At 40.3% G+C, this 21,208-nt stretch overlaps 1 protein-coding gene across 2 annotated transcripts in view; it reads right to left on the bottom strand.

The window, feature by feature from the left end:
* LOC115584158 (potassium voltage-gated channel subfamily D member 3-like) overlaps positions 1–21,208 on the bottom strand; it is a 95,417-nt gene that overhangs the window by 13,565 nt on the left and 60,644 nt on the right. For both annotated transcript variants that reach the window (XM_030421593.1, XM_030421594.1), the window contains exon 3: positions 10,825–10,987. In XM_030421593.1, coding sequence (XP_030277453.1) covers positions 10,825–10,987 — 163 coding nt within the window. The remainder of the gene's footprint in view (positions 1–10,824; positions 10,988–21,208) is intronic.

The following is a 21,208-nucleotide window of genomic DNA, read 5'->3' as shown; positions in this document are numbered from 1 at the left end:
TAATGTTGACACATCCCCCAAACTGTTGCCAGTGTGGCAGAAGCACATTATAGTCTGATATATCATGGGGTCCCTGTATTAGTTGGAGCTCAGGGGCTGAGCCCAACTTATGATAAACATCTGCAGGCCAAAGCAAAACAGACACAGAAAAATCACTAGCAACTACAGTATATTGATTATTGATTTATTGTTGAGTCATTTCTCAAGTAAAAGTACATCTTGTAAATAAAATGGCACTCAGAAGTGAGCTTAACACTCCCTTTTAATGCGGTCAAGTCTAATCCCAATTCAAATTTGATAGCCTTGTATATCTCAGTAAACCAGATCTGGATCTTTTATTAGGATCCGCAGCAAATTGCACTCACAGATACAGCTGCCTAAATGAGTCTGATTCTTTTTCATTAGGATCCATGCATTATTCCTTGAGAAAATCACTTGCAGTCTTACAAGAAGAGAATAAAACTCCTGGATCTGTTAATTTATCTGGATCTGCACCAAAAGTAACTGGGGTCTATTCTGGGCTGAGGCCCATCTTCCACCCAAGTTTCGTGGGAATAAGGGCTGTGTAGTTTTTGTGTAATCCTGCCGACAAACCAACCAACAAATAGACATGAGTGAAAACCTAACCTCCTTTGGCAGAAGGTATTAATGTTCAGTTCTAGCTTTTCCAGTGTGAGGATTTTGCAGCTTTTCTTTGTCTTTCATCACAGTTGACTGAAATATTTTGGTGACTGATGGTCGCACAAAACAAGCCATTTGAATACGTCTGCTTGGGATTTAGAAACTTTGATGGACTTTTTGTCCACCCAAGGCTACTTTCTGACCTTATCTAGACAAAATAATCAACTTAGTAATCATTAAAGAGCCAGTGATTTAAGAAAATATCTGTCATGAAAGAGGAGTTTATCACAAAATCAAGTACTTGTTGTAGCCCTAATGAGAACAGGGGTGTCCACATCTCTCTATAACAGCAAATAACCTCTGTCTGTCTGTCTGTGTGTGTGTGTGTGTGTGTGTGTGTGTGTGTATTCCTCAAATATCTCTGCGGATCAGGATCAGACTGACCTGAGAGTTTCAACATGGCTGCTGCGTGGTTCAAGGGTGTGCTATTTCGCATTTGTTTGGACTGCAATGATACCGTTAATAAATTATTTCATAAATGCTTTACAAATTCCACGAGCATTGTCCACTGGAGCCACTACAGTCACGTGCGCACCAGAGCCAATCATTGCACACCGTGGCCACGTTCGCACCAGAGCCAATCATTGCACACCGTGGCCACGCACGCACCAGAGCCAATCACTGCAGAGCCCACCGCGACCCCCCACCTTAAGAAACAAGCAGAGCTGAACCGGGATTTTGCCGGCGGTTCGTCCCGTTCTCTTCTGTGCATCTAAACTGACTGTTGTGGATTAATGAGATTAAACGAGTCCGAACTGAGTCTGTTCGGGTCTGAGGAGATCTGGAGACACGCGGACAACAAAGTGGAATCGGAATCTGTGGATGTTCGCTGCTTTTGTCACGAAAGTGTCCAAGCAGCAAGTTTGGTTGTTGAGGAACAGGAAGTTGTGGGAGGGACCATTTCCGGGCTCCTGCTGCCTTGAAATACTGACTGATCTGGACCGTCACACCCCGGGCTCTCCTGGATCATTGCTCTCCTCTGCTTCACTATCTCCTCATATCTTTATTCTGTAAATCTTGATGCCTCTCTCTGTCTATTACTAATTATCTTGTGTGGCCTGCCCTCTTCCAGGTCAACATGGTGGACAGGAGGTCGTCTGGCTCGGGCTCCACTTGGTGATGCCTCGTCCTGCTCGGTCATCTCCTGGTTCCACTAACATTGCATAACTTGTATCAGATCTTCTGTCGATGTACCTGTAAACTGTGAATTGTTGCTCTTTTCTGTACACACAACATCTATTGCATGTCTGTCCGTCCTGGAAGAGGGATCCCTCCTCTGTGGCTCTTCCTGAGGTTTCTTCCATTGTTTTTTTTTACCCTGTTAAAAGGTTTTTTTTTCCATCAACATGTGAAGTTTTTCCTCACTCGAATCGAGGGTCTAAGGACAGAGGATGTTGTTCACTGTACAGATTGTAAAGCCCACTGAGGCAATGTGATTGTGATTTTGGGCTATATAAATAAAATTGATTTGATTTGATTTGAGGGACGTAAGCAGATGATTGACAGGCAACGACGGTCGGTGTGTGTGAGAGTTGAGAGATTTGTGACATTTAGCGTGTTTGGAGTGTGTAGTTATTGTATTATGTAGTGTTTGGTGTAGTGTGTTTAGTGAGTAGTGGAGTCGTCTTTTTTGTTTAATGAGTCAGAATAATGAGGAGAAGCTGAATGTGGAGCAGGCAGTCCAGCTCTTAATTCAGCTGGAAGGAGCACAGGCAGACCTGAGAATTGCCTGCATTTAAATGTAAATAGTTACATATAACTTTGTAATTTTTTTAAATGTATGCACACATTTAGATAAACAACAATTTATATTTGCATTATAAGTAAAAAAAAAAAAAAAAAAAATGAATGGTTTGTTAAAAATATTTGTGGTTTTCACAGTAAAAAAAAATCAAACTTTTTCTACTCGGATTTCATGTTTTTTTTTGTGATTTTAGGTCCATTGTGTTAATACAGTATGTCAAAATAAAAAAATAACTGTACAGTCCCACTTGTGAGGTTGTGCTGAAAATAATGACACCAAGTAAATAGCTTTTAAGATGAAATATAATGGCAAGATCAAAAATAGTCAAAAACAGCCAATTATACCCTGGAATATCGGATTTCACAACAAACCTAAATATCCCTGACATCCCACCTTCAAACACAGCCTCATTTGGCCATTCATGAAAAAGCTCCTTAACCTCCCACTTTTTTATAGGAATACACTTTTCTTACGGGCACTGCACTAGTACATAAAAAGCAGATTAATCTTTAATTCAGTTTGATTAGTTTATGTTTCCATTGATCTCACCTTCTGTAAAATCAATCCTCATATTTTCTGATGCTTATATTTGACTTGGTCAGATTTCTTGCTCCACTGAAACTGCGTTATTCCAAATTTCCATTTATTTTAAGCATCGTTTTTATTTATTTGTCAATTCCAGTTAAACCTGCAACCACTTTGCGGAAACTCCAAATAAGCGCTGAAGAATGTCTATTCTACTCTTACCATTGGAAAGATGAATGAAAAGTCAGTCTTTTGACAAACTTTGAACACTTTCCACAGATCCTCCTCTCAATGAGGTGTAAAAAGACTACTTTAAAAGATAGATGTGATAACTGAACAGAGCGAGGGGGACAGAGACGGAGTTAGACAGGAAATGAGAGAAATCTTTTGGGAATTTCCAAAAATGAAGAGGATGTTACTGTAGGATGACGATACAATATACAGCTGCCTCAAGTGCTTTTTGGTAAGCGTAAGGTGACAGATTTCTTTAACCTTGTCTTGCTGCTCGCTCTCCCCGCGATAAATGCATTTCAGAAACAGGAGAGAGGCAGAGCAATATCTGCTTCCAGGACGCCGATCAAAAGTAATAGAATTAGTTTGGAGGCCTCTGAAATTTGTCCGTCAGACTGGAGACTCCTGTGAAGGTGTGAGGAATGCTCAAGACGGAGATGTAATAATAATGACTGTGTACGTACGTGCAGAGTATGTGAAGTCGAGAGAGAGAGAGGGAAAAAAAGAAAGAAAAAGAGACGGGCTATTGACTGCATCTTTCTGCGTAGCTTCAGTTAAAGAGTGAAATAATTTGAAAGAGAAAGCGCTGTAGATTGCTGGATGCTTTTCTTATTGATCAAAAGCTCTACTTGACACAAGGAAAGGAAAAATATGAAAGACTAACTAACTCGGATCAGACTGAGTGCAAGAACACCGCAACTGGTTGCACTGAAATAGTGATGAGTATTTACTCTCTTCCGATGGTCCCGACGGTTACTCCTCCTGACACATTCTGATTTTTGCTCTCGGTGAGATGTGAGCTCGAGCTGCGATGATTAATTGAGCAGCTGATCAAAAGGAAATAAGTTGCCAGCTTTTTTGATAATTGATGAATCGTTTAAGTCATGTTTTCAAGCAAAAAGGTCAAACTCTCGCTGGCTCCGACTTCTTTAATGTGAGGATTTGCTGCTTTTCTTTGCCATTTATGACGGTAAACGAAGAGTCTTTGAAGACGGCTGTTGAGTCGCCGAGAAACTGTAATGAGCGTTTCTAAAACTGTCTTGACATTTAACGACAAAATGATTAATCGAGAAAATAATCTGCAGAATAAAGGTCGGCGGCATCCTGATTTCATCACTGTCGCCTGCGTCACATTCGGCCACAGCGTGAATTTTGCCATACCATCATAAATGTTTTACGCTTGATGTGTCCCTGCCTCCTGGGCGCCTCCCCCTTTCAAGGTTTTCCGGACACAGCCAACCAGCAGAAGACCCCTGGGGAAGACCCAGAACTTTGCTGGAGGGATTATATATTTCATCTGGCGGGGGAAAGCCTCGGGGATACCTCAGGAGGAGCTAGAAATTCTTGTTTGGAAGAGGGACATAATAACTAAATTAGATAATAATTTCTTGATGTGTATTAAGATGCATTCATGTGGTGTTGGAATACTTGGAAGAATGAGTATCAGCCTGGGAAAATTCACATGAAACAGTTCGTAAAACTTTCACGTCAAATTTGCCGAGACATGGTGGATGAAGGTAAATGTTCAGTCGATGGATAGAAACTTTTAACAACATTTAACATTTATAGTGTCATAAATTAGCTTGAAAAGTTACCTATTAGCATGAAGCCTTAAAACAAGTCTAGTAAAGCAATATGTTTAGTGGTTTTTAGGGAATGTACTGGTGCAGCAACAGCTGTCAACATTTTGTTTAAAAGCTCTGAGCAATAAAATACATGTAAAAAAAAAAAAAAAATTAGCGTACACGTTGTTCCTACATTACATATTGAACGCTCATGAATACACCAAAGCTGGAAAAACAAGCCAGGATTAATTAACAATTGGTATTATTAAGACTAAAATCAAGTCCAATTCCCATTTTCCCAAAATAATGAACGTGTCAGCTAGCGCAACTGTGTCTCATTTATCTTTTCTCTAAGTTTCTGGACAACAATTGATGGCGGCGAGGAAGAATTCAAACAGCTGCAGAAGTACTTTGAGGTAAATGACAGCCTGTTAGAAGACGTCACTAATGGCCCCCAACACTCTGTCTAGATCCCTGTGACGACGGCTGCTTTGGATTTTTACTTTCTCCTTGCCTGGTTGAGCAAGTGAATCTGCTCCAACATAACCCCCAGCAGTCTGACAGCCAGACTGTAGCAGTCCAGGAAAAAGAGCATGAAATGTTCGCCTTTAAGCCCTGAAACCACTGCATACAGAGACCTTGCCCTCTCTTTATTTCCTCTTATCCTTCACCCCCAGTCAGCCTCTCTCCTCTAGACCTCCTCTGTCTGCTTTCTCTCTCTGACTCCTTTGCGCTCTGTTCCTTTCGTCCGACCTCCTCCCTCTCTCGCTTCTGTTGTCTTGTTTTGCCCTCACGTCTCCCCCCCCCCCCCCCCCCCTTCCGATACAACCTGAGCATGGCTCCACTTGACTTTGCTGTCCCATTACCGACATGACCTTAGTCCATTTACTGCCTCGACACTCTCAGACACTCGCTGAGTTGTGCGGGGGGGGGGGGGGGGGGGGGGGGGAGAGGAGAAACCTGTCTTCTTCATCTCCGGACGTTTTCTATTCGACCTATCAGGGAATTTGACACATTGGTATTAGGAGTTCTTTCCTACGACCGCTGTGGGTGACTGAGCATGGAGAGGAGACACTGTACTTTACACCGAGCCCCCCCCCCCCCCCCCCAACACACACACACACACACACACACACACACACACTACAGTAGTTATCAGGGAACGACTATCATTAAATCCAATTTAGATTCTCTATTTCTATTTTCTGACTGTGAGGCTACAATTGGTACATGAGAGGACCTTTTTGTAAAGTCAAATCCCCAGATGACTACATAATTGTAATGGGAGCCTGGAGCAGCCTGTTGTTAGATAAGAATGAAGACGAGTGAGACCTGAAGAGGAAGGGAAGGCCGGGAGAGATGAAGGAATAGAAGGAAGGAGAACGTACGAACAGAGTTAACATGAGACAGATCTTGTGTTTAACTCTTTTCTTGCTATTCTTTTATTTTTTTATTGTAGCTTTGATAACACGTTCGTAAAAAAATCAGCTCACAGGTGCACAGTGAATGCGTCGGTAACCTTTTATAGCTGTGGACATTTACAAGATAAATACAGGGTGAGAAAAAGAAGATTACACAGACTGGTCCATCAAAGCACCAACATGCCGACCTGTGCTTTCCTGTGTTGGCAAAGAGGTTACAAAGAATTTAGAGCTGTAACTGAATTCGTTGTAAATCAATATGCATTTTTTTCTACATGAAAAAGATTTATCTTATCGACTTCAAAGCAGCACGATGCAGCTATTCTGCTTTAAAGGGGCAGTGTTGAGTTTTGAAGAAGAAATTCAAACTCAGGAATTAAAATTTACATAATGATGATTGTCAAATCACTTATAACGTATGTTACTAGGGTGTCGCCTCTTGATTGTGGAGGATGCCTGAAGGTACCTGCATGAGGCCACACAACGCTTCCCAGCTTCAAAATGTTTTATTTTAAGAATGCTTTAGGAGCTTCCAGAGGAGTCACATCAGGTGAGATGCCATCGATCGATTTGCATAAAAAACTTTTTGGAAATGAGCAGAGGGCAACACTACGCCATGTCTCTCAAAACACACAACGCGCTGCTACCAGAATGCATTGTAAGGCTTTCTACATACATAGACAATGAATAGGACGTGTGAAAACAACGGATTATGTGTTCATGTACCTTACTGGTCGAAAACATCATCAATTAATAAAGCATATTCGTAATGAGCCGGGGTGTGCTACACTTCTACTTTCTAACATGGAAAAACTCTCTGCTGGTGAAAATAATATGATAATATAGAAAGTTGCACAACCGCTATTAAATGCTCCTTTAGGTGAGACTGTTCCCACAAGTCTTACATTACTAATCTGTCTGAATAAATGCAAGTTTGGCCGACTCACTTCTGCAGCTTTTTACTTGCTTTTTATTCCATTATACTATTATATCAGATGAACTCTAGTCCCCTATGAGTCTAATATATCAAACATATCGGGCCAGTGCTGGTCTTAAAAAGGTTTATAGTGTCCCTCCATGACTGCAGCAAAAAGACTGCAATAAAATGTAATTTCTTTTTAATTTTACTTTAATGGCTCAATAATGTTTTAATGAATTAATTCCACATTTAAAGTCTCAGAATTTCTCCTCTCACTAATTTAATGGGACAGATAAGCCAGAGGAGCCACTAACTCTAAAAGAACTTCATTAGAGTGAGTTTAACTGATGTGTTTTACTGTCCCGTTATGGTCTAACACATGTTTTACAACCACTGCTGAGAGTGGGAATAGTTAAACATTTCCTTCAGAGGAGATCGACAGTATCCTTATAAAACAATAGTTACATAATTGAGTGAATACGCAGCCGTCTTGTACAAGGTTATTGCTGTTTGGTGCTCTGAATCAGTTCAGTCAAAGATTTTGCATCTACATATAAATGTTGGAACATCTGCATGACTCCTGCTGCTAATTAGCAGTTAAATAATGTCCTTGGCGTTTTTGTGATGTATTGTAGACACTGAGTCACAGAAGCTTATTCAGGCAGAGTCACACAATCAGCTTGAACTGCAATTGAACCTATAATAACATTTGTCATAGTTACTCATAATCAACTACTTATTTCAAACTTTCTGTGGGCTTCCTCAGCATTATATTGTGTGCAGCCAACTCAACATGCAGTTCAAAGTTGAAATACTTTCTAAAACTAAATCTAGACTGGCACTGATGGTGATGAAATAAACACTTTTTGTCCAAAGCGACACACAATAGGGGCTTTTTTAACTGTGCAGAATGATGATTGCGCTGGACAGAGTGTACACTGACATTCTTCAGTGAATTTACTATGAATACATGTCAAAACACAAAATACCAGAAAAGCACAGAGTCTGCATTGTCGTTTTTTTAAAAGTATCCTTCTGTCTGTCCGTCCTCCAGACACTTCAACTCTCTCCTGCTGTGAGTAACAGTTGCTAGGCAACAGCTCACCAAAACAGTATTCAAAAGTCATTGAGTATATTTTTTATGGGTTATGGGATGTATGTTTTATTTCTGTTTACCCCTGCATACTTACATAGTATGTAGATGTAGTAGGCATACTTAAAGTAAAACCTAGGCTTTTTTTGTGAACGTATATGAGTCAAATCTTCGTGTAAAAGCATAATTACGACGAAAGAGGCACTTTTAAGTTTTACTGTATTTTCGTTTTCAGGTCAAACTCATTTTCAATGGGAGTGCTTGGGGCAAATTAGCGTTAGCATCCAAATCGCTATTTTTAAAACACTAAGAAGGCTCAACACAGCATGAAACTTTGCTCGTAGTATCACCAGAGTCTCTACACATGAACACGAGCATTGAGAACATTGTTTGTGTACACAGAGTTTACTAAAAAGACATTTTTTGAAGAACTCATGTTACCAGATGTTTCCTCCGCCTGCCGCCGTCCTGCCAGTGAGAAGTATCAATCTCCGAATGCAAGATAACATGGAGGACAGTTAAGGTGGACCGCTACTAAAGCTTAGTTCCATATAAATGCACGAATAATTCATTGTTTTGTCATTTGCGAAAAACAATATTGACCTTGATTTGACAAAGGAGCCTCATATAAGAAACAATACTAAAATCAAAAGCTGGAAAAGTCACGTGAGATATCGCGTGGATAGTTGTTGCCAGAAGACAGTAGCGGTCTCTCTCTTAACTCTCCTCCAGGTTACGTCGCATTCAGAGATCGATACTTCTTGGCTGCCATGACGGCGGCTAGCGTCTTTAAGAATCTTAATTCTTAAATTAATCTTAATGATTATGCTTTTACACAAAGATTTGTCTCATACATTCACAAAAAACCCTAGTTGCATTTTGGCAAGAGTTTCACTTTAAGCACTTTTACATGACGTGGTTATGTCACTTTTGTAACTTCCATTAAGTAAGTTCCCAGACTGGTAGTTATTAAATCCTAAAGTATCTTCTTGAAGCTCAGACCAAGGATCCGCGATACAACAGAACATTTTTTGGAACACTGCAGGGGAAAGTCGCAGCAGAGTGAAGACGGCCGGCTGATAGCGTGGCATGCGACTCAGCTTGTCACGTCAACGGAAGCTGGCTTTAGAACGCAAAATCGATTAAATAAGCGCTAATTACTTTAATAACAACTTCCCTGCTTTTTCTTCTGCTCTGTTCTCGTTCACACTCACTCAACCACCACTGCTCCTTCTTTATCTCTCCTACACACTTGCTTTTTCACCATTACACTGTCACTGGACTCATAGATACAGTATTTTAAGGTGCTACAAATCCTATCCAGCTGCATTAAAAAATAAAAAAAGAAGCTGGTTAGCAGTTAACATGGAAGTACCGAAAGTAGTAGCAATTGAGATGATACACTGTCTCATTTAGTTGCGTTAGTGTGAACTGGCAGGTTTTCAAAAACTTGAAAATCCAACAGTAAAATCCAACCAGTAAGTTACTGGGTCCAAACTGAACCAAATCGGGACCTTTCAATAGCCTTATCAACAGTCCAAGCTTTATTTTAAAAGTATAACAAAATGTTGAATATTACGTATTATTGCTAACTCGACTGTGCAGCCCTTCACTCGCTGCTAGAGGGGAGGGTAGAGCGCCACAATTTGAAGCATAAGGCCGCTGACCAAGATGCTGTATTTGACGAGTTGTGAAGGAGAACGTGTTGCTTTTATCCTCAAAATGTACCCTGACAAAGAGCCAAAATGGACCATGTGAAGGTGTTAAAGACTTCACTCCACTGTGTTGGATCTGGAGAAAAAAGAAAAAAATCCACTTAACTTCTGCTGATTCAAAGCAATATATTAATTGGAAAACCAGCCACCCAGGATTCTATCACTATGGCTTCAAAACCAGACTTTTCCCTCCTCAATTAGCTATCAGCAGCTGCTCTCTAACTTAATAGCACTCTTATCTAAACCCAGAGAAAGGTCGAGCCCACTGGGTGAGTGCAGTGAGTGGATAGCTAACATTTGGCACTCGGATTTTAAAAGTGTGTGAGATAGAGAGAGACAGGGAATGTGTGTGTGTGTGTGTGTGTGTGTGTGTGTGTGTGTGTGTGTGTGTGTGTGTGTGTGTGTGTGTATGTGTGTATGCATGTGTAGAAGGACAATGAATAATGTGGGTCTGAAGGGCAGCAAATTTCCTGTGTGTGGTAGTGTTGAATAAGTGCAGGATGATGTTGGGTGAAGGACAGCGATCTTCAATGCAGAATTCCTAATTGAGGTCAGTCCTTTTCACCAGCAGCTTTTTGTTAAGTTTCTAAAATGTGTCCTTTTCAATAAAAGAGGAAGCTAATCTATCATCAAGATCTCTAAACCCACTGTCATTATTTTAATCATCTGAAAAATAAAAAGAACCTTCAAAACGTTTTCCAGGCATAACCATTAGTATCCACCCACCCAGTGTTTTTACTCAGCACTTGAACCTCCCATTCATTCTCATTATCTTAATAATCCTGTCCTATTTTGGCCTTTTGGAAATCTACAGAGTACTCTCCTAATGGTCAGGTAATTTATATGCACAAAAACTCCAACACACACACATTTATTTAACCGCACATGACCCTGGAGCTGACAGGATGCCCAAGAAACGCTGTTTTTTACCTTCTGAGCACGGCGTTTGTCCGCTCTCTGGTTCTGGTGGTAGATGCGACTGAAGTTGGAGACGATGACGGGGACGGGCAGGGCGATCACCAGCACGCCGCTCAGGGAGCAGATGGAACCGAAGATCTTTCCGGCAATTGTCTTTGGCACCATGTCTCCGTACCTAGAGAATGAGACAGATGAAAAGAAATTAGACAAAGTGATGAAATTGATACATGGTGTTGGTACAATTATGGCCTTTTGGTTGTGTGCCTCTGCCAACCAGTCAAACTTCAGTTTACATCCATCCATGTTTATCTAAACTCATATGTAGAGAGGACATTAAAGGAATTTAATACAGCAGCAAGTATTATTAGGAAAGTAAACATATGGGTTAACTGTGAAAGCAGCTTATCAAGACCCATGTTTGTTGATAGGAGGAGGCCTCTAGTGGCAGGAGTGTGTGTTACGGCAGCAAAGGAGGAAGTCAGGTGAAAGAGTATGAAGAGCCAAAATATCTGCCTGTGAAGAAAGTCAGGCTCCATAGTCAGGATAAACAAGCACAGGGCTTAAAGACCGTGTCCAGTGGGAAAAACTCCAAGTCAGCGCAAATAGAGGTTTTTCAGAGGCACACTTCTGTTGTTTGAATGTCTTTAGGTCCTTTTCTGTATAACAATCATAAAACAATCAATAATCAACAATGTGTGCTGATGATTCAGTACATAGCTAACTTATGTAACAGTGTTTTTGTTGATTTGTGCATCACAGTTCTGAATTTTGATGTAATCCAACATTGCGTTTCTCCCTTTTGATGGCATATTACACCTGAAATTTGGTTTGAGTTCATCAGCAAAGTTGCTGCACTTGGTTCTGCTCCTCTAATATAAGTCCCAACTGGCAGGGTAGGTGCACGGGTTTGCTAATCTTAGCCTTTAAAGGATCATTAGTGGGCAGGTAATGAAGCGGTGTACTCATTTGATGACTTGATTGGTAAAATGAACTTGTAAATGAATTGCAAGCATCCGTCTCCATCAGATAAATGTTAAAAAGCATTTGTGATGATCCCACGATTGCTAGAATGTCAATGTCAATTTCAAGTGATGACATACAACAGTCTTCATGAGTTGTCCCATTTCATAGGGGCAGATTTTAACCACTATCCCTCATAACTCTGATCTGAGGGGCAAGAGGGCGCTCAAAAAACCTTCCAAAAAGTTAAAAATGGGATTGAATCTTAGTCTCTTTCATACAGCTGATTGTGAATGAATAAGAGAATGTTTTTAAATAGTTTTAGCCTTCACTGCTTTTCTTTTTCTTTGTTTCCCATTTTAACTCCTGTTGTTCTCGGCTTCCTTCAGCCTTCTGATAATTCGATTACACTGGTGAATGGCTGCTATAACAGGTGGGCAGAGGACAGATAGGACCACTGCTATCTGTGCAGCTCAGACCAGGCATAACAAAGACATGCCAGTGGGATCCAGGGCCAGGAGGAAACCAAGGTGACTCGCTGGCCAAGGCTTGTGGGCCATGACGGTGTGTACTAGAACAAATTGATTTAAAAACACAGACCTCTAGGACAAGCTTGAAATCGTCAGGAAGAGACACTGAACTCGTCTCCCGGAGAGGCTGCTAACATCAAGTTTAAGTGGTGTGTTTTGAAGCGTTGGAAAACAATGTTTGCTAGTGCACGACATGCACCATTTAGAGAGAAAAACAGAGTAATTAGAAAACGAGGGGAGAGGAGACGAGTGCATGTTCTGCATGAGGGACTGTTTTTGTAACCAAACTCCTCGAACAAGCGATTTCCCGAAGAGCCACTTAAAAAATTGATTGAGCATGGGGGCTCAATTTTGATCCTCAAATTTTTCACTAAGACACTTGCACTAGTCAAAAAACCCTTTGTTCTCTTCTTCTCTGTCTGGTTGGCCCCTTTTCTGAGTTTCCTCTCCACTGCGTTCTCGACACAATGGGACTCTTGACAGGTAAGCCCCATGCACTGTTGACCACTGCGCCTCTTGAGGGCCGCTCTCTGCCCAAACGTGGGTGGGTGCTGGCTTTCCACATTTCTGACTGTTATTTTTTTGGCCCAAAGCTCCCACACTCTATGCTGAAAAGCACTATAATCGCTAGTCTTACCTCCTGCTTACTCCCCACAAACTGAAGAGCTGGAGGATTATCACAAACCCAGCCTTCTGCTGTGCCTGAACAAATATGAGCGAGAGGGAAGGATGTGATTTTGCTTAAATCCTCTTTGAAAATTACTTTTTCTCATTTTCTTTTTTTTGTACAAAGTAGAGATGAGAGCAGATGATGCAAACTGCAATTAATGACACAAATGAGTTAAACAAACTGTGAAACAACATGGTGTTTCGGCGACTTTTGTTCAAAGCACGTTGTTAAATGGCTGTGGCTCAGGGGTAGAGCTGGTGTCTTCTTATCAGAAGGTCGCTGGTTCGATTCCCCTCATCTGCATGTCGAAGTGTCCTGTGCTCCTGATGTGCTGGTTGGCACCTTGCAAGGCAGCCACTGCCATCAGTGTTTGACTTACTGTAAGTCGCTTTGGACAAAAGGGTCTGCTAAATGCCCTGTAATATAAAATAATTGTATGGCTCTTTTAAAAAAATGTCTGTTTCATCATAAACTCTAAACGTTAGCGGGTATGTTACCTGTTCACATCTGGAGGAAATCAACAATTTTGCAAAGCGGTGCACAGAGAACAATCTACTGCCAAGCTTGAGTGAAACCAATGAGCTGATTGTTGATCCTAACCCCTGTCCAGAATGGTGGAGGTGCCCAGTTTTAGGTTCCCAGGATCAACTTCACAGACAACTTATCATGGTCATCACACAAAACTACCCTATTCAAAATAAACACAGAAAAGACTTTTACAGAGGAGCTATAGAAATCATCTTGACTGGAAACATGAAAAACTGTTGTGATTCGTGCAAAGAAGCTTCAACAAAATTTTGCAAACAGTTTTGTAAAATGACAAATACATTAACCTTGTAACAAGCTAGCTGTTAGCAACAGTCGTCAAGCCAGTTGATATTGGAAAACCGACTTTGGTCTACATCTGTATGAAATCGAGAACCCATAGAAGTTAATTAAACAAATAATTTTGTCAGTGGTAAATCTTTTGTTATCAACTGTTGTGATTTTTAATGGCATGGATACCGAAAGCTTGAACAGCGTAGCAACAGTAATCACATCTCTCAATCTTGTTTGTTACGTAATAGTTCCACACCAAACTCAATCTCAGACTCCTTTTTCTTTTTCCGAGTAAAACTTTTGTCTCTGTTGTTTGCAAACTCGCAGCAGGCAGGCAGAAGGCAGCGAGTCAGAAATATGAAGGATTATTAACACGCGATGGAGATTTGACCACAGGGCTTGTTGTTATTGTTGCTGACTGCTGCTCCTGGCTGCCAGACAATGAGACAAATGATTTCACAGCTCGCTCTGCTCACCGTCTGTCAGCTGATGAGAGATGACATTCTCCTGACTGCGTCTGCGTTTGTTGTAATAATGTTTGACACTTCGTACCCGCTATGATGTGTCAGACATAATTTCAGACGGAATAGGGTGGAATATGCAAAACGTTGCTCTTTGGAGCGAGTTGGTTAACAACAGGGTGTTGTAATTCAAGGAGATGGATGCAAAACACTCAAATGTTAATAAGTAACAGTTAGAAATTGCTTTTATGAAAGCAGAAAAAAGATTAGCCAGTCTTTCATTTTGGAGCCCTCATGTCACTCTCAGTGCTGATCACCTGCTGTGACTAAACACTTTCCCTCGTTTAAATATTGTAATGAAAATGTCCTCTAACACGGACCAGATTGTCTTTTTTAAAGCTCTTTAAAGAGTTTAAATTATTATCAGCTCTTAACTTTTATCCAGATAACTGCTGATGATTTGATTTGATTATTATGATGGCTAAAAATGATCTCACCCCATGAACAAAATAGTCAATTTGTTACCTCCTTTAAGGAGGTTCTGTTTTTACCACTGTCTGTTTGGTTGTTGGTTAGTTAGTTGGTGGTAGTTTGATTGTTTGGTTAGTTGGTTTGTGGCAGGTTGGTTAATTGGTTGGTGATGACTTGATTGTTTGGTAGGTGGCGGTTTGGTTAGTTAATTGGTGGTGGTTTGATTGTTTGGTAAATTGGTTTGTGGTGATTTGATTGTTTGATAAGTTGGTTTGTGGTGGTTTGGTTAGTTGGCTGGCGGCTAGTCGGTTGGTTGTTTGGTTGGTGGGCCGGCTGGCTGGCTAGATTACATAAAAACTACTGAATGGAAATTCACAAAACTTGAAAGGGAAACTTTTGGTGTGGATCTGGATAAGAGGATGAATAACCACATTTCTTTGTCACTTTCTTTAACATTGTGAGATGTTTAAAAAGGTGGTTTGTTTAATTGTTTGCAATTATGCAAACAGGTCACAACATGAATATGTCTTTTATCATTTTGGCTAATCCCATGGCTGCATTTTGCATAAACAGATATATAACAGCTGCAGTTTGAATGTCAAGTATCTAATTTACTTCTCATTCAAACAATTATGATTAATTTGGAAGTCAATGAGTCACTTACAGCCAGAGTCAGAGATATAAATATTTGCGTGTAAATAAAGACACTGCAGGCCAGGGAGGTGGTTGTCTCCCACACAAGAAAATATCATGAATACGTGGTTTGCAGTAATGAAACTAACCTTTTCAAATCCATATACTGATATATTCTACCCCGAGAAACAGGCAAGTATGTAGTAAATTAGGATTAGGTAAACAATGAATTGCTCAGGAGAAACCTGAAAGAGTAGTTAAACGACGCAACAAGGTGTGAAACACAGCAGTAGGGCTATTTCTCTGGTAAATGGCATTCATTACTTCCATCTGTCGCAGTTTAAAACAAAGGCCTAAGCAGGTGAAAAAATCAATTGCAAAGGAATTTATTCAGTCATGTGTTTTATCATTTCCAATCTCTAGCTTGTTTTGCTCTTCATTAAAGGAGGCTCTGCTGTTGCTTCCACAACACGTGAAAGGAGCAGCATGCTCCTGATAGATCTGTGATGGGCATCAAATAAAATAGAATTGGATTGGACGTGCTGCATCAAAGAGGCACTATGAAACCAAAGCAATCAATCTGGCTGAATGATTTCTGCTTATGGGAGGCAGAATTGAAAGCAGTGGAGTCAAACCGAGTCAGACTTCGTTACAGCGGTGATGAAGAACATTAAAAACTGTTATCACAAGAGCAGCTAAAGGATGAAACTAGTTTTTTTTTAATCATACGGGACCTGTGTTATTCTGGCTTTGACAGGTGTTAAGAGCTTACACTGTAATTTGTCATTTTTAATTTATTTCTTCAAGATTGATCATCTGTATGAGAACACCAGAAAAATGCTCAGAAACATATAAATGACCAGAGTTACTGCACATGTAAGTCATCAATCAAGACACAAACACACACACACACACACACACACACACACACACACACACACACACACACACACACACACAAAATCTACGAAATGTCACAAGAAATGTTTTGATTTAGTCTTACAACAGCTCCTGAGACAGTGTTGGATACAAAGGACATTTTCACTTGTAAATTCCCCCAAATAATTTGAATGAACAACAATAGTGTTGCAGCACTGAACCAACTACATCTACAAAATTAGATAGGGATTTTATAAGTGCAAATTTGAAAAGACGAAGAGTCTTCTAGGCTGCCAACTTCGCTGTAGCTGCTAGTGTTAAGGAGTGCAGGATCTTGACTGCATGTCAAGGTTGTAAATGTCATCTTTTCAAATCAATTTGGGATCTTGGGGCCTCCAGAGATTTTGACTGTGCTGGATGACCTGTGTGGAGCTATTTATTCTTTAAGATTGTGTTTTACACTTTAAAACAAGTCCCTAGCTCCTTTAGTTAGGAAAATGCCACAATGAATTCCTTTTTGAGGCCCCTGAAATGTTTGGTGGACTTCAAAAGTTCACCCGATTTTCCATTGGCATGGGGGTGAGCAGATAATGAACACATTTTCATTTTTGGGTGAACTTTTCCTTTAATCAAATGCATGACGGGCAGAGTCACACTTGGGAAACTTGGGACCTGAGTAGCATTTTCCATTTTAGGAATACAATAGGTGTTTGCATTTGGACCGTGACCCTCCACTAACTTTCAGTTTTAGCTTTGAAGGGAAAAAATTTGGGGAACCCCTCTTTTTAGAGTATACTTGTATCTATATATTATTTATACTATATTTATACTTTTGTTAATTTTCAGAAGAGTTCATGAGTGATGTATCTTCCCCAACAAATTCATATTTTTGTGCATGAATTTACTGCAGTACAACGTAACAGACAGTTAAACCACATTAATGTTGTCCATATGGGGAATACAGCCTCTGTATGCACAGATTGTTGACTTTGTGTAACATGTTTTAATTTGCCCTTCCAGCTGGTACTTAGAAATGTACGACAACCATCAGAAAGTGGCGTGGCTGTTACTGTAAATGATAAGTGGGGTCACTGAGCAATTTGCTTGAGCTTGTTCAACATTAACTAATAGCTCTAAAGCTTTAAACATTAATGAATCGAAAACACCTAAAAAATGAGCGACTTTTTGGCTTTTTGTATTATGACATTAAAAATAATGCACAAAGCGGCACAGCAGGGGTTGCGATTAAAGATGGAGGGTCACTGCAGGCTGCTAATGCTACCTTCAGATGAATGCTAATTCTACAGCTGTAGTGAGAACTGATTTAATGGACTGATAGAAAATGTTTTAGCAGCATTTAGAGATCATTACACATGAATAAATTACACATTGAGGTAAAACTTGAAAGACCTCTATGGAGAGAGCAGATGAAAACAAAGACAGTTGGAGGAGCATAAGACTCCAGCTTTTTCACTAGACCTCTCTTGGACCCTCCCTCCAAAAATGTAATTCTGACTCTGCCACCGGCTGCAGTACAAATTAAGACCTCAAGGGAAATTGTGAAGAACTTTGAGTTCATTACACCGTCACACTTTCTTAATAGTCGGATACCCCTGGTGTCCATCTGGTGCAATTGATTGGAGGCTGACAGACAAAACGATGGATATATTGCTTTAAGTCACCAGTGACTTTACCAATTCATGATTGTTTTCAGGGGGCTTTTTGCTGAATGAGGAGAAAGAGATGTGGACAAAGACATATTAGCTGTAATGAGGTTAAATTGAATCAAAAAAGCTTGTTAAATTGGTTATTCATCAAAGTTACAAACATAATTCCAGGGGAACAATAATGAATTTCAGTGAGGGATTTGTGCATGTGAAGTTTAACCGTTGAACATACCCATTTGCAATCCAATGTGTGATCCTTATGGTGTCTTCAAAGGATTAACAATAACACATTTATATAAATCTCCCAAATGTGTGGTAAGCTGCCGAATCCTGATTGCTTTTTTTGTAACAGACACACATTTGCCGTGTGACACCGCAGGTTAATAGCAGATCTCTGCGCTCGATGTTTATATAACAATAATGATAGTATTGAATCCCAAAAAAGGATTTAATATTATGCTGCTAGAATCAGTGTGGGATAATCTCATTGGAGATACAAGTGCAGAGTTTGGAGAATGTCAACCCACTTTGCAGGCACTCAAACAGTCACTCAAACAAAGAGCTAATGAGCGGACATTTGGGACCCGCTTTAAATAGACGGAAATAAAACTTCTCAAAATACAACTGGCATCACCAAGATAGACAATTTTGGTGTGTTATCAGAGGACGAGCCAGGCTGTAAACAAGCCAACAGTTTTTGCCTAATTATCTAAAACACTTAATTCTAGGGGAAAACTGAAACTCACATGAACCATAACGTTGGTATTATTCCCTCACTGCCAGTGAAACCTGTGCACCCACATAAACTTTGATCACAGTAGATGAACGTTGAACCAGAAAATTTGCCTGTTCACTGTAATGTATGTTTGCATCGAACAAGTTTGGGTAATGATTTTACCCCATACTTTTGTTTGGTTAAATGTGCTGTTTGTAAAAAAAAGTCGATTTTTGAGTCTCATTCCATACCAATCAAGTAATGACACTCTGGGACTGTAGGACAGGTTGGCTGCCACCCCAGAGCATCATTATCTGAAGATAATGATGCTCAACTTTTCTCACAAATAACACCATTAATAGATTATTTTTGACCACTCAGGGGGCAGTGGAACAATCTGCAACAACAAAACGACATATTGCCACCTTACGAGGTTGATATCTTGATAAACAGTTGCCTTTTCACATGTTCAGTAGATGGAGCAACCCTACAGTCTCTTTCACACATGCAATGACACCTTGACATTTTTCAAGAAACCCCAAAAGTGTGTGTGTGTGTGTTTTTTTTTTTAATTGAAGCTATACTTAGCAAGATCTGTGACACTCAGTGTTTTTTATGCAGGACCATATAACTTCTAGATGTGACAGAACTTCATTAATTACACACAGAAACACAAGTTGGTTGTTGATTTTTTAAAATGACAGATTATTCTTTCTGGTTAAAAAAATAAAAAAAATAAAAATCCTGTTATCAATTTGATTTCTGTAACCATTCAGCAACAACTATTTAGAAGAAGACATGTAGCCGAGTTTTCTTAGGGTCTCTTGCGTGTTCATGAAAAATAAGCGATTGGTGAGGTTTAGAATACACACACAAAGAATCACTTCAGAAATTCATAACTCAGAAAATATTATGAGGACAGATACAGGGTTTTGCAAGATCCCATGAATTTAATAGAAGTTTCAACATCATTCTTTCCAAGAAAAATCAATGACCCAGAGGCCCTAGGTCAGTTGGCATGGAATGACCCTCACGGAGATATCACAGAGGGAGGAAGAGATCAGCAGCCAGTGATGAAAGGTCACTCTACTTTCTCGGAGCACATGTCGGATTTCATGAAGTTGCTGGACGAGAGGCATGCCGCATAAAATCTGCCTCACAACCACAAACCACGATTTCACCTGAAGCTGAAGACTGCAGCCACAAAGAATAAAGGGTGCAGCGAGCCCAATCAGTCATTAATTGAGGAAGCACTGTCCAGCTCTGAGAGAGGTGTGTGCAGATTTACGCTATGTGTGTGATGGCTGCCACATTCAGCAAATGCTCTGTCTTAGAGCTGCTATGTGAAAATGATATTTTCACAGATACCAGCACTTGTGGAACGCACTGCAGACAGATTCATGTTTTGTTTTTGTAATGTTTATGTACTAAGGAGGGTCACACAGACACAGATTACTGATTTTATTATTTAGCTCCATTCTGGTCTGCACCACCCCCTGGGTGAAATGTGTGGCTTTTTAGCATCCAAATGCTCCATTATGTTCACCAGTTAGTTGCTAACTTTGTCCATTTTCTTTCTGGTGCTGGGCAGGTCCAGCTTTTTCACAGCAAATATCTACCTGCTGCATTTAGAAATGAATCAAGTGAGTCCAAACACGATAATTGCAGGTTGTAAAAACAAGTTGAGATATTTAGACGCTCTGGCTGCGTTTATCACTACGAACAGCCACTACTACATGGTCATTTCATCCACCAATAAACTTAACACGCTGGTTTCAAGGTGGCATAACAACTGCACAATTTAAGTTTGTGTTATACATGTTGTTTTTTAGTGTTTAACAGAAATGACTCAATCTTATCGAAAGACACATGCTCAATTTTAAAGTCCTGATTTCTTAATCTGGGTAAGATCAAACTTCATGTCATCCACTTCTTCTTGCTACACCATTGTGAATTTGTTTGCTGCTCTCTTTCACACCTCAGGACACATTTATGACCCTCTCTTGTCCCGTCATCAGCACGGAGCCAACACAGAAACCAATCTGCTCTACTGCACCTCAAGAAAGAGAACATGAGGAATGGCTGGCCTGGCCGTCTTTCCAGTGGGACTGCAAGGGTACACAACCTCCTGGATTGATATTTACACACACAAAAAAAAAGGTGAGATACGGAAGCAGGAGAGGGGGTGATAACAACGGAACAACGAGGGAAGAAGGAGCGAGGAGGTGGGATGGGATTAAACAGAAGGAAAAGAAACAACCTGGTGTCTGTTATTACACACAAAAGCATGTGAGGGATATGGGATATTAGTTTGTGTGACCTGCTGCCACTGGGAAGAAGGCGCCATCCATCATGACCTATGTGAGCTCCTGTTTAAATGAGAGGCTGGCCTATCTCAACAGGGGGAGAGTTAACATCAAGGGCAAACTAACCTGCCACGGAGGGCGTGTTAGACCGAAACAACAGCAAGTTTATTTAAAAGGCGTGAATAAAGCAGGTTCAGCTGCAGTTTATTGTTGGCTAAAGGATGATGTATGAGACACCAACAGCTACACAGTGCCAGAAAATAAAAATGGAGAATAAAAGGCAAT

This window comes from Sparus aurata, chromosome 6 (genome assembly GCF_900880675.1).
Source record: "Sparus aurata chromosome 6, fSpaAur1.1, whole genome shotgun sequence".
NCBI lineage: Eukaryota > Metazoa > Chordata > Actinopteri > Spariformes > Sparidae > Sparus > Sparus aurata.
Note: the sequence above shows the minus strand (reverse complement) of the source record. Positions and strands in the feature narration are given on the sequence as shown.